Raw genomic sequence first — 13,781 nt, 5'->3', positions numbered from 1 at the left:
CCGACCGAACCTCGAGGCGGCGGGAGAACGAATAAGAGCTTCAATTTCGAACCACTGCTGCCACGCTACTGGCACCAGACGGGACCTGTCCGGCTAGCATATGATTGATACGTCATAGATCTGTTACGCATGCGCAATTGACACGGCTAATTACGTTTACTTTCAAGGGGAAAAAATCGGGAAACTTACTTTCTGGATGCCCCTCGTAGATAAACACAATATAATATTTGTTACTCAGTCAAATGACAAATCAATGTAAAATAATGACTTATATTATATAGTCATTAAGTTTTATATACATGAATTACAAATTGCAAACGTTTTCGCCCATTCAGGCATCTTCAGGCACAATTATACAATATCTCAATATCAAACTGTGTAGCCATTACATTGGTGGTAGATAAACTGTTTAAGATTAACGATGTACAAAACATCTCCATAATTAAAATGTAATATTACAGGTCATAAAATTAAAATAATGTTAAAAACCGCGTAGTGTTGTAATTAAACTTCATAATATTCTGTGGAACTCTTGTTCAGTAGAGTCCAATGAGTGATGTAATCAGGGTTAACCTGATCGATTTAACCTGATATATTTTCGAAGTCTAACGTTCAAACGACGTGAGTACTTTCAATTATCCAATCCGATTACACTTTAAATTCGATAATTTCCTATTTCTATTTCGTATTTATTTATATATTTCAGACATAATTCATCACTCATTGGACTCTACTGAACAAGAGTTCCACAGAATATTATGAAGTTTAATTACAACACTACGTGGTTTTTAACATTATTTTAATTTTATGACCTGTAATATTACATTTTAATTATGGAGATGTTTTGTACATCATTAATCTTAAACAGTTTATCTACCACCAATGTAATGGCTACACAGTTTGGTATTGAGATATTGTATAAGATGCCTGAATGGGCGAAAACGTTTGCAATTTGTAATTCATGTATATAAAACTTAATGACTATATAATATAAGTCATTATTTTACATTGATTTGTCATTTGACTGAGTAACAATTATTATATTGTGTTTATCAAGATCATATGAGCCGTTCAGAGCAAGAGTGGTGTAAGTCAAAAATGAATAATGAGGGTTAAAGTAAACATTCTGTAAAATACAGCGCAAAGTAGCAATTAATATTCAATTTATTTAAACTATTAGTAGTCAGTGAATAGCAAGAAGACCATATTAATTGCTACTTTGCATTGTATTTTACAGAATTTTTACTTTAAACCTCATTACCCAATTTTGACTTACACCACTTTTGCTCTGAACGGCTCATATTACTGGCCTAATTTAAAACCCCACAATTATTTTACGAACACTGTGTACTTTAACCTTATATTAATGTAATTCTATATTTATTGCATTAGCTCTTCAAGAAACGTTTGTAGTAAGAATTTATGCTGTGCAAACTTTCCGAATAATAACTAAAACTCATCTGCATTTTCTGGTACCTTGTTACCATGGCAATATAGGCTTACTTCTCTTCAGATAGTTATGAAACATCTTATCTAGGTTCATAATTGCATTCAATTGTCTTTTCACTCGTCACTTTAATTGATTTTCTTCTCCTCTTACACAACGTTCAATTCCTTTCAAGTACTGCCTTTGTACATTCATTAATTTCCGCTCCAATCAACCTCCTAACGAGATACCCATACATTAATCTGGTCTCAAGGTCTTGTCTGCCTCCCTGCTGTCATCATAGATCTATAATAATTGGAACATCTTCATTTCGTATGATATGGTACATACTCAGCTGTGAATATTATATAAATGTTTATGCTTAACTCTGTTCAAATATAGGAAATATCACATTGGTAATGGAGAAGGATTGTGTTGGGGGTACGTTTTCCTTCTATTTCGTTTGTCATTATCATGACTTTTCTACACCATCTATACAAGTACAATATGCAATTTCTGTAGCACACGTTTTATAGAGGAAGTAACCTTAGTGATATCAACATATCGAGGGCATCATGCCAGAAGGACGCATCAACAAAACTGCGAACTTACATTAGATGAAGAGATTTTTTCCTATCCTTGTCTACGTAACAACTTACTTCCTTTGATTCTTCCTCATGTCCATTGTAATTTTCAAACATAAAAATGGTTTATAATAATGGTTTATTTTAACTGGCAGAGTTAAGGCCATTCGGCCTTCTCTTCCACTCAACCAGTATGATAGAAAATTACTACAATGCTATGAATATAACATAATTAACAAAACAATACAATACAATTCAAAGCAATGCAGTACTACAATACAAGACAATATAATACATAAATAATATAATACAATGACAATTCTTTTCATCTTCACAACACCAATAAAATAATTATGTAATAATAATAATAATAATAATAATAATAATAATAATAATAGTAATGATAGTCATACCTAAATTAAATTAAATTATTAAACTCGATCACAATTACAACTTCAATTTGGCTGCGCCCGTAAGAAATCGTTTAGCATTTTCTTGAAAGTGGTTATTGTCTGGCAGCCCCTAATCTTCTGAGGTAGAGAATTCCATTCACGGGGGACTGAGACAGTAAAAGAGGATGAATAGTGGGATGTTCTATGGGCAGGAATTGCTAGGATTTGGCTCTCCTGTGACCTGGTGTTTAGATTGTGATTGGAGGATAAGTAGTTAAACCGGGAACGAAGATAATTTGGAGTAGAAGTGTGGAGAACTCGAAACAGAAGAGACAGCGAATGAAGTGTTCTACTGTTGCTAAGTTGCAGCCAGGATAAAGATTTGAACGAGGGTGTAATGTGGTCAAATTTGTGAGCATTGCTGATGAATCTGATACACACATTGTGCACACGCTGCAGCTTGTTCGAAAGGTCAGTTGTCAAGTCTGTAAGTATTACGTCGCAATAGTCAAACAGTGGTAGTACGAGGGTTTGCACTAAAGTCTGTTTTAATTCTGGCGGAAGGAAGTTTCTGAATGGATTAAGAGAATGCATGGTGTAGCACATTAAATAGGTTCCATTAAAATATTTCAGTAACGCAAAATTTGTTGATACGCCATTCTTGTACGATGACCTCGATACGATGTAGACATTTTTACGTTTTCGTCCATTGCTGGAAAAAAAAATACAAAAATTGACAACGTTACGAACACTTTTATTCAGGTGAAATAAGGAGTGCGGGGGATTTCAAACTAATTTGAGTAATTACAAATGACTAAAAATACCAGACTGACCGATGGGCGACACCAGAATATAGGCCATTTTAAATAAAACAAGAACAAATGTATGAAGATTTGAAGACAATACTAAGACTTATTTAATTCCTTGGAATCTTTCAGTTTCTTATCTGGAAAAATATCGTCATAATGCAGAAAAAAGTTGATCACAGGATTTTCGCGGAAACGCACATTTTCAACAACCTTAATGCCGACATAAAAGCATTTCCTTTATATGTTGTTATTGTTGTTTATGCAACTGTCCGGAGACAGGTCTGAATCTCCCAAGTGATATGAATAGCTTTTTAAGTAAATATATTCCAGATTATTGTGATCGAAATTTCTACACTTTTTAATAAACGTAACTTATTTTTAAGAAATATTGGCCGATTTTGAAAGTGCTCGAGTTTGTAAGATGATGTTAGCCACGATACATTCTGCAGTTTTTTTTTTCTAAAAAAAATTAGTAAAGCAAATATTAAACACTGCAAAAAATGAAATATTAATTCATGATGGATAGCCTTCTACATTTTAATCTACTCGTATATACGCATCGTGATAGTAGATAGTATTAAATTTAAAAAGTTATGTATGGATTTTATAAAAATTGAAAAATTGTAAATTTAAATATATATTATTGCTCAATAGACATAAGACAAATTGTATTATATACTTCTTAATTTCAATTCGGGAATCCGCCCCTGAGCACGAGTTTTACACTTTCAGGGGGCTAAATTTTTTCTGTTTATATTATATTTTATGTTACAATTATACTAGCCTACTTACTTACTTACTTACTTTTAAGGAACCCGGAGGTTCATTGCCGCCCTCACATAAGCCCGTCATTGGTCCCTAACCTGAGCAAGATTAATCCAGTCCCTACCATCATATCCCACCTCCCTCAAATCCATTTTAATATTATCTTCCCATCTACGTCTCGGCCTTCCCAAAGGTCTTTTCCCCTCTGGCCTCCCAACTAACACTCTATATTCATTTCTGGATTCGCCCATACGTGCTACATGCCCAGCCCATCTCAAACGTCTGGATTTAATGTTCCTAATTATGTCAGGTGAAGAATACAATGTGTGCAGTTCTGTGTTGTGTAACTTTCTCCATTCTTCTGTAACTTCAACCCTCTTAGCCCCAAATATTTTCCTAAAAACCTTATTCTCAAACACCCTTAACCTATGTTCCTCTCTCAAAGTGAGAGTCCAAGTTTCACAACTATAAAGAACAACCGGTAATATAACTGTTTTATAAATTCTAACTTTCAAATTTTTTTGACAGCAGACTGGATGATAAAAGCTTCTCAACCGAATAATAACAGGCATTTTCCATATTTATTCTGCGTTTAATTTCCTCCCGAGTATCATTTATATTTGTTGCTGTTGCTCCCAGGTATTTGAATTCTTCCACCTCTTCAAAAGGTAAATTTCTAATTTTTATATTTCCATTTCGTACATTATTTTCGCCACGAGACATAATCATACACTTTGTCTTTTCGGGATTTACTTCCAAACCTATCTCTTTACTTGCTTCCAGTAAAATTCCCGTGTTTTCCCTAATCGTTTGTGGATTTTCTCCTAATATATTCACGTCATCCGCAAAGACAAGCAGCTGATGTGACCCGTTCAATTCCAAAGCCTCTTTGTTACAATTATTAGCAACATAAATAGATACATTATTAAATAAATTATAAATTATAATTATAGAGATATATTGCATATATATTTATGACTCGGATAATGTACTGAAATTTGAAAATGGAACTGGAGTCTTTTACTGAAGTCTACAACCCTACCCTCATCGATTTTATAGGCCTTTAGACAGAACACTTTTGCTTTTTCTATAATGCAGAACGAATCAGTTGTGAGGAATAACACTTCTGACATGTTTGACAAGTAACATTTTCAATTTTTATTGTGTATATCGTGCGTGTCTTTGTTCCTTGTAACTCTTACAGTGCCATATTCAGGCGTTAGCACCAATTTCAGAGATTCTCGTAGTCACTTGCTTCGCAAAACTCTTACCGTAGGAAGCCCATAAAGTTCATCTCCTGGACATTACGTTTCGATTTAGTGGTTTTTCTGTTGATGATACACAGATGATGATTTATTGGAGGAACGGTGGAGTAGAAACAGGATTATCTCCAGAAAATTTTTGAAAACGTGTTTATTTTCGTAATTTCCACACTTGAATTCGTGGACATTTGAACTCGTTTCCAGTGGGGGAAACCAACACTGCAGCCGTTAGGTTAATAGTGCGCCATATGCTCTTTAAATGCCATGTTATTTAAATGTGCAGATTAACAAGGTGTTGAGTTCAAAATGTGTATACAAGTGAGGTAAAGTGCCAAAAAAAACCCACCCCATTTGCCTCTAAACCAGGCTCATTTTCACACAACACTCAGTTTCATAATTGTCTTATTTTGAATATGCGACTCTATATTGTACATACTTTTGAGCTCGGATTTTGGTACAAAACTGTTGTTTTAATACAAACACTATCTGTGCTGTATCGACCTGTGTAGTAACATTGTACTAAACTTGTTTTCAGGTGAATACACAGAGTACAGTCTGCGCGCAGTGCCGATAGACCAGTACAACGTCAAGCAGAAAGCTGAACTTCTACTGGAACAGTATGGTCGTACCGGATCCTTGTTCCCGCACAACGTCGTCTTGATGCCACTTGGTGACGACTTCCGGTTCGATCATGACATCGAATGGAACCAACAGTATGGCAACTACAAGTTGTTATTTGACTACATTAACCAGAACAAAGATAAATACCACGCAGAAGTCTCATTTGGAACGCCTTCTGACTATTTCAAAGCCGTCAAGGAACGAAGCCAGAATTTCCAGACACTGAAAGGAGACTTCTTTGTATACAGTGACATATTTGCTGAAGGCCGTCCAGCTTACTGGAGTGGATATTTCACAACAAGACCGTACTGGAAGATTTTGGACAGAGAGTTAGAAGCTAATTTGAGATCAGCTGAAATTCTGTATACTGTAGCTTTGAACAGAGCGAGACAGCATGGTTTCAATAAGACAATACAACTACTTGAGAGGGATTATGAAAGGATTACGAAAGCAAGACAATCACTGGCATTATTCCAACACCATGATGCCATAACAGGCACATCGAAGTCTTTTGTAATGCACGATTACGCTCTCAAGATGTTTGAAGGTATTCAAGATACTGTCTTCATTCAACAAAGATGTGCTCAGATGCTTCTTGTGAAAGACGCGTCATCATCTGGACTATCGAGGGAAGCGAGTGTTAGTAAAGTGTTTTCAAATAAACCTTCGCAGGCGTTCATGAACTTTTTATTACCCGATATAGACAGAGAATCGTATGAGAAACTTCCTCAAAAAGTTCCATTAGTTGTACCCAGAAACGAACCAAGGAGAATTGTTCTCTTCAACTCTTTGGCACAACAGAGACAAGATGTTGTGAAAATCAGAGTTACGACACCACATGTTAAAGTGTTAGACTCTGAAGGAAATGCTATACCGTATCAAGTGAACCCGGTTTGGAATTTGACACATAGTGCAAAAGTAGCTAGTGATGTGAACAAAGAAACTGGTGAAGGTGGTGTGGAGAAAATTGAAAATGTTTTGCAAATGGCGAGAGACTTATTCGAGGTTATGTTCGTAGCTGATCTTCCTCCACTTTCACTCGTAACGTATATTGTTGAGAGGGTTGCTGAGAAAAATCTTCAAGCTAGATCTGTTGTGTATTGTACAGCTTGTGGCAAGAACGTTGATGATCCAAGTTACGTTCCACCATTTGAAGTCAAAGGGATGCAGACTGGTGATATACAGCTAGAGAATCATAGAATGAAGTTATTGTTTGACGGAAGATCAGGGTTTTTGAAGGCTGTCACAAGAAAGGCCACTGGACGTACCACACAATGTGGTCTCCAGTTCGCAGCGTATCCTTCAGCACAGTTCCACAGTGGGGCATACCTTTTCATGCCGGACCCAAATTCGAGGGAGGTAGAAAGGGACATCCTGGGCTCAATCGACGCACCTAATCACCACGGTCTTCAGATTGTCATCACATCTGGTCCCATAGCTTCAGAGTTGTCTGTTATATATAATCCGATATTGGCACATTCGGTTCGAATCTACCATGCTGCAGGCCCTCTCAGTGAGGGAATCTACATAGAAAACCTTATCGACTTCGAGGCACCCCCCAAGAATAGAGAGACGGAGCTGTTTATGAGGGTTGTTACAGACATTAGTAATGGCGACCCTCCAGAATTCTACTCCGACCTGAATGGCTTCCAGATGCAGAAGAGGGTCAAAGTGGAACGTATTGGAATTGAAGGTAAGAATACAAACTTTATACACATCATTTTTATCCCTTTTATTATTATCTCCGTCATTATTACCATTATTTTATTCTAGTGGATGCTGAGTAGTATTAGTATTTAGTATTTATTTATTTAACCTGGTAGAGATAAGGCCTTCAGGCCTTCTCTGTCCCTCTACCAGGGGATTACAAGTATAATATGAAGAATAAAAGTACAATTAATGACTCAGGAATTAGTAACTCTTTCAGTGATTCAGAAGACTACTTATTCCATGCGGCATGTACTACACAAATCACGTATTGTTGATCTCGTTGAAACAAATTGTGTTGTAATGGTCATCTAGTAATATGACTGTTGTAAATTTTGATAAGGGAACAGAAAAATTATAAGAAAGCCTATTTTTTTTTATCATAAACTATTTTAGTTGTTCTCGCCAATCAGTGGCATATCATGGTTTTAGATTTGAATGATATTGATATTACTTGCTTACTTTCCCATGACAGTGTCTTTCCAATCTGGATTTCATTCATTTCTCTCTTGTTGACATCTATGCCCCTCACAACGTATTTCCCTTCCTGACGTGAATTTTTCTGTAAGGATACTGTATTTACCATATTTTTCTGATTTCGTAATATTTTTGCTGGAAGTGTAGCAAATGAACATAATTAAAATAGATATAATATTTCTGCAGAAAAATGTATACCCACAAATATATCAATTCCACAACCCACATACAATAAATTATCTGTTAAAATTATTGTTTTTACACAGTTCTTTATACATATGACGCTTTGCTCAGACCGCGGTATTTTCTATTATACTCCTAGCAGAGTTACCGCGAAATCAGCTAATCAGTGGTAACTTTAGTTTTTAAAATCTATTTACCGGAGAAAGTGCTTATAAACAATTTTAGAAAATGAAAAACATGTGCATCTTACCTGTGTCACCCAAGACATTCAGTGTGCCCACCTTCTGCTTCACTACATTTTTGACATCTCCGAAGATTATTCTGAAATGCTCGACCAATATTTTCTTACGAACTGTTCGGAATGACTTGGGAATTTTCTTGTTTGCATAAATTAAAGCTACAGAACCTGCCTTTAATATGGTATAATTACACTATTCTCAAATAATTGAAAAATATACAATAGCTTGCACTACACTAGGCACAAATGAGTAATTCCTTCAGTGTTCTCAAACAATTAGACAAAACAATAGTTTTCACTAAATTACTCACGAATGAGTAACACCTTCTGTTGTGCATAACAAACTGAGATGAACTGCACGCATGTAACTTCCTTGAACTTCTGCGCGTACTAAAGGCGCACTGTGGAGGCAGCATTTTTTAACACGTCCCATGCTGTCATATACGGAAGACTCAGTAGCCTATTTACGCACTGCGATGAAAGTAATACGGTAATAATAATAATAATGATGATGATAATAATAATAATAATAACAATAATAATGGTGACAGTCATAATCAAATTTTAAGCCAATGTCCTCTTTTCATTGTCATGTCACTAAGATGAAAATTATTCATGTAACAATTTTTGGTCAGCCTACAATAATTCATCACATCCCACCACCATTCGGATTACCTGGCACATATGGTAAAGGTTGGTAATATTGTGATACTAATAATATTATGAGAGTACTTTTTGAGAATTTTTTTACAATTTTAATGAGCGAGAGAAAGATCGTTTTTTTGCGTCAACGTATTAAGGGCGTGTTCGTGGAAAAGATGCTGCACAAAACAGGTCCTTCTCTCGCTCAATAAAATTGCAAAAAATTATCAAAAAGTACTCTCATAATATTATTAGTATCACAATATTAGCAATCTTTACCTTATTTATATAGAGCGAAATGAACTTGCAGATTTTCAGAGCAAATGTCTCATGTTGTATTGAACAAAAAAGTGTAATGCCATATTGGTGGAAAGTTCGTAGTTTTCTCGGAAAAAGAGAGAAAAAAAAAGTTTTTTTTTTCAAATGTTTAATTCCCTCTTATTCGATAACTATTGTGAGTAGGATCGTGATTTTTGTCCATATCGATAGAAAATCTAATAAAGAATCATTGATCCCTCTGGCGTATTTCAGTAGCTTAGAAGGTTTTTGTGTAAATTTAATTTAAAAACCATTAATTTCAAGCACTGGACGATGCGAACAGCTGCAACGTTGTAGTCAGAGAGAGAGGTGGGAAGTAATTCACTTACGGAGACAGACCTGATTTAGTTGATCTCTTACATCTATATTACGAGAAGAAAGAGGACTGTGTTAGCGGCGATGTTGTCGGACTGCTGAAACTTCAAACTTAATTTTCTAATTAACCTTGCAAATAATCACAAAACGTAATAAAGGTTTTCTATTCATTTAAGCGTATTCTATCCTTCTTTTCAATCTGCAGGATTATTTCACTTCCACTCTGTATATTTGGGGAACATTTTTACATTTTCTCATGGCGGAGACCGGATAAGCTAAAAATGGTTGAAAATAATATATATATATTTTTAATTAAATTACATTTATATATCGTTCGGAGGGAAGGTTCTATTAATCATAACACAACATAGAACGATCAATTGAAAAGAATATTGTTCATTCCTTATACTAAAATAGTAATATACGTTACAAGAGCGGTATGTTGACGTTTTCATGGTCGAGGAAAAGATTGAAAAAGCGAAACGTAGTTGAGCTTTTTTAATTTCCGAGAACATGGAAACAAACATACCGCTCGTGTATCGTACATTATTTTGTGCGAAGATCGTTTATTACATACCTGAAAGACGAATTTCTAATTAGTTGCAATGAAATCTCCATCTTGGTTTCTGTTTAATGACGGCAACTTCGGAAAACCAAAATATCTTTCTTCAACATTGTTGCTGTAAAATGTTTTCTGTGTTTACTATACTCCAGCAGGCCGTGATATACGTCTGTCTTTTTTTTTCCTCCATTCTATAAATGGGAACTTAAAACAAACGGTAAGGTTATGTAATGATTTATTTTTCATTTTAATATTTTAACAATATTATTTATATAACATATTGCAGTAATAACATCGGCATCTGGAATCTTGTTGATTTTTTCACGGCTTCCTTAATGTTACTTGTATCAGGAATGCAATAAGTTTCGTGGAGTAGTAGACTTTACTTATTTTTTGCAATTATTTAAAAACAATAATTAACATTGCAATTTAGGTGAAATTGCAGTGGTAAGTTTCCAATTTATAATTATTACTATGTTAAACGTCTCTAAAAATAATATGTTCAAAGCCTAAAGCAGTAAAATGAATGTCGCGCTTAAGCGGTAAGAAGAGGGAAATTGTTATGTGTGTTACGTAGGGAATACTGAATGTGGTATTTCACACTTACCGCGTATTGGTTCTATGCGGAAAACAAGCAAATACGCACGATCTCGCACAAATGTATTTACTTGTTTTATCAATCACCTGTCGAATATTTTTGGATCGGTTGTATCCATGGTTACATTGTGTTGGGGAAGAGCGTACCTAATATGCCTATACACCCCAAAGCTGCATAATTAATGGCATGTACACACTGTTAGATAAGATCTTTACATTTGTGTGTTGTATCACTGGTAAATGTTACCGCTTTCACCCTTTTAACGGAACGTAATAATACTGCAATTAAGTTCTTTAGCAAAGCTTTCATCAACTGACGACTTTCAGCTCATAGTAATATTAACGTCATAATGTAAATGGATTTCAATTACATCAGTCTAGTACTTTTACAGCATTTGTCTGTACAGATACAAAATCCATACAAAATCACGATAACCATTTTCTAGAATCGAATCTTTGTCTTTACATTGCCACCGGCGAGGCGCTAGCGCCTTTGTCTACTGTTCCGAAGTTGCACCCGGGCGTGTATTTGAGAAACAACATATGTCCACGAAATTTAGGGCACCATGACGTTCTAGAAATTATTCAAGCCTGCTTCACAGGGAGCTTTAAGCTGAAAGCCAGATTTGCATAATATATTCGTTACTGGAAGTATGTTAACAGAAAATCACAATTTAAGTCACACAGTGTTGTCAAATACCTTACTATAATAATACCGGCCAGCTGTATACTAGCAGCATTGGCGTAAGTGCGAAATATGACATCTAGCGGAGAGGGATGGAATTACATCCACATATACAAATATTAAGATAGAAAGATTCGGACTGTTGTTTAAAACGTGAGTTACTAATATGGAATTATATATGAAACACTTAAGAAATTGTGAATAATACTTAATGTAAAATTATTATCTTATATCAAAGCTGCATATTATGAGAAATATTGCATACTTCATATTACTTTCCGTAATTAATTCTTACATATTTTTTCTTTGGTTTACCGAGACAAAATCAATCCGATATTAGGAATGAATTAACAGTAATGTTTTATATACCCATTGCTGGAAACTGCAGATATAAAATTGATAGTGATCTGATGCTTGTAATAATTAGTAAAGGCATGTGGACAACAATAAAATTTAATTTGATAAAACCTTAAAATCCAATACATTTTAACTTCTATTCATTTATTAGGTATAAATAAAAAAAAACTAATTTGTATTTTCCTATCAACACAAAGACGAAGGAATTTGGCCTACTAAAGAATGTCGTTGACTCACGTTTTATGAACTGTCGGAAATCGGAGCAATTTGTAATGCTGCAATTGTCACAATTATAAAAAGCACACATACACCCTGACATTTTAACACATCACTAATTTAAAAACTATTAACTAGCCCAGCAATAATATACATTGCAGTTGATTACAGCTTGTTTCGCGAGTATCTCCACACCGGCAGGTAGGTAGCAGCACCAGCGTCGTTCGCACGCAAAACTGCTAGCTGTCCGGTATTATTATAGTAAGGTATTTAGTATTGTGTACACTCAAAGTTGGGTTTCTGGCGTCTGGTAGCTCATTTGAGTTGTGTGGGTATGAAGGGAAGAATTGTGACGGTGTCGTGTATAGTTCCTGGGGTAGCTCAGCCGGTAGAGCATTCGTACGCTAAGCGAAGGGTCCCGGGATCGATACACGGCCCCGGAACAATTTTTTCCTTGAAATTATTCAAGCCTGCTTGACAGGGAGTTTCTACCTGAAAGCCTGATTTGCGTGTCTGTATCATCAACGGTCGACATTCTAGCCAATCATTTGACTTAATAGGAAAATCGTAAAATTGAAATAATGGAAACTAAGTAGCCGGATAAATTCTGTTCTCTAAGTCAGCGTTCCGCAACCTTTTTATATTCACGGCACATCCTAGATGGGCCTAGACCCAACACGGCACACCAAAATATTAATTGCCTCAAAAACATTCGTGACTCTCTTAATATAATTGCGTAATGTAATTAAATTTATTATTGTTGTTATTATTATTATTATTATTATTATTATCATCATTGTTATCGTTATTATAAAACAGAAATCGACTCTTGCATTTATTAAAAATTTATTAACTTTAATTCACCGTAGAAAATACGCATTTTTATTACTAATATTAAAGTAAATAAGTTAAGACTCTTAACTTCAATGTGATACTTAGGCCTACTTAGCTGCACACAGATGGCTGATCTGTTGCGGAATCGTTAACAGTGCAAGCCTCATTTCTTCATCGATGGATTTGAGTCTCTCCCTCTTTGATGTTTTAATTTTCAGTTAACGTCGAGAAGCCCAGTTCACACACATATGTAGTTTAAAATGGCAATAACATATTAACTGCCATCTCGGAGATAGCCGGGTATTCACTCCTTACCGACAACCAAAATGTTTCCGAAGGCACTTCGAGAAGTTTTAATTTCAATAATATGTCTGCTTTTAAGTTTGCTAATTCCTCTTGTACGAGTGTATTATTCGGAAGATGTTTTGAATTCACAGTGAATGAATTACGAACCCGGTCAAAATCTTGAATACTCTCTCCGAAATAATTCTTAAACTTCTGCTGCAAGATTAGTAAATGTTATTTAATTAAATCCGTCAACACTTTATTACCGTCAGCAAGGGGCCATACAGTTGGGAAAATCTCAAACGACCCATTTTCAGGGATTACCAACGTTTCAGCTATGTATATAGGCTATTCCCCCCCCCCCGATAAGTTCGGCTACCTTATAGCAAGCTTCCTGTACTTTTTGTAAAACCTGTACCGACATGAGCGTCACTTGTTTTTTTTTTTTTTTTTTTTTTTTTTTTTTGTTCCAACAACCTACGATAATAATATAGAAAACATCTTTG

The 13,781-nt window shown here is 35.1% G+C and overlaps 1 protein-coding gene across 3 annotated transcripts in view; it reads left to right on the top strand.

Moving 5' to 3' along the window:
• alpha-Man-IIb (alpha-Mannosidase class II b) overlaps positions 1–13,781 on the top strand; it is a 1,305,824-nt gene that overhangs the window by 1,283,334 nt on the left and 8,709 nt on the right. For all 3 annotated transcript variants that reach the window (XM_069835935.1, XM_069835933.1, XM_069835936.1), the window contains one exon: positions 5,774–7,552. In XM_069835935.1, coding sequence (XP_069692036.1) covers positions 5,774–7,552 — 1,779 coding nt within the window. The remainder of the gene's footprint in view (positions 1–5,773; positions 7,553–13,781) is intronic.

This window comes from Periplaneta americana, chromosome 9 (genome assembly GCF_040183065.1).
Source record: "Periplaneta americana isolate PAMFEO1 chromosome 9, P.americana_PAMFEO1_priV1, whole genome shotgun sequence".
Lineage (NCBI taxonomy): Eukaryota > Metazoa > Arthropoda > Insecta > Blattodea > Blattidae > Periplaneta > Periplaneta americana.
Note: the sequence above shows the minus strand (reverse complement) of the source record. Positions and strands in the feature narration are given on the sequence as shown.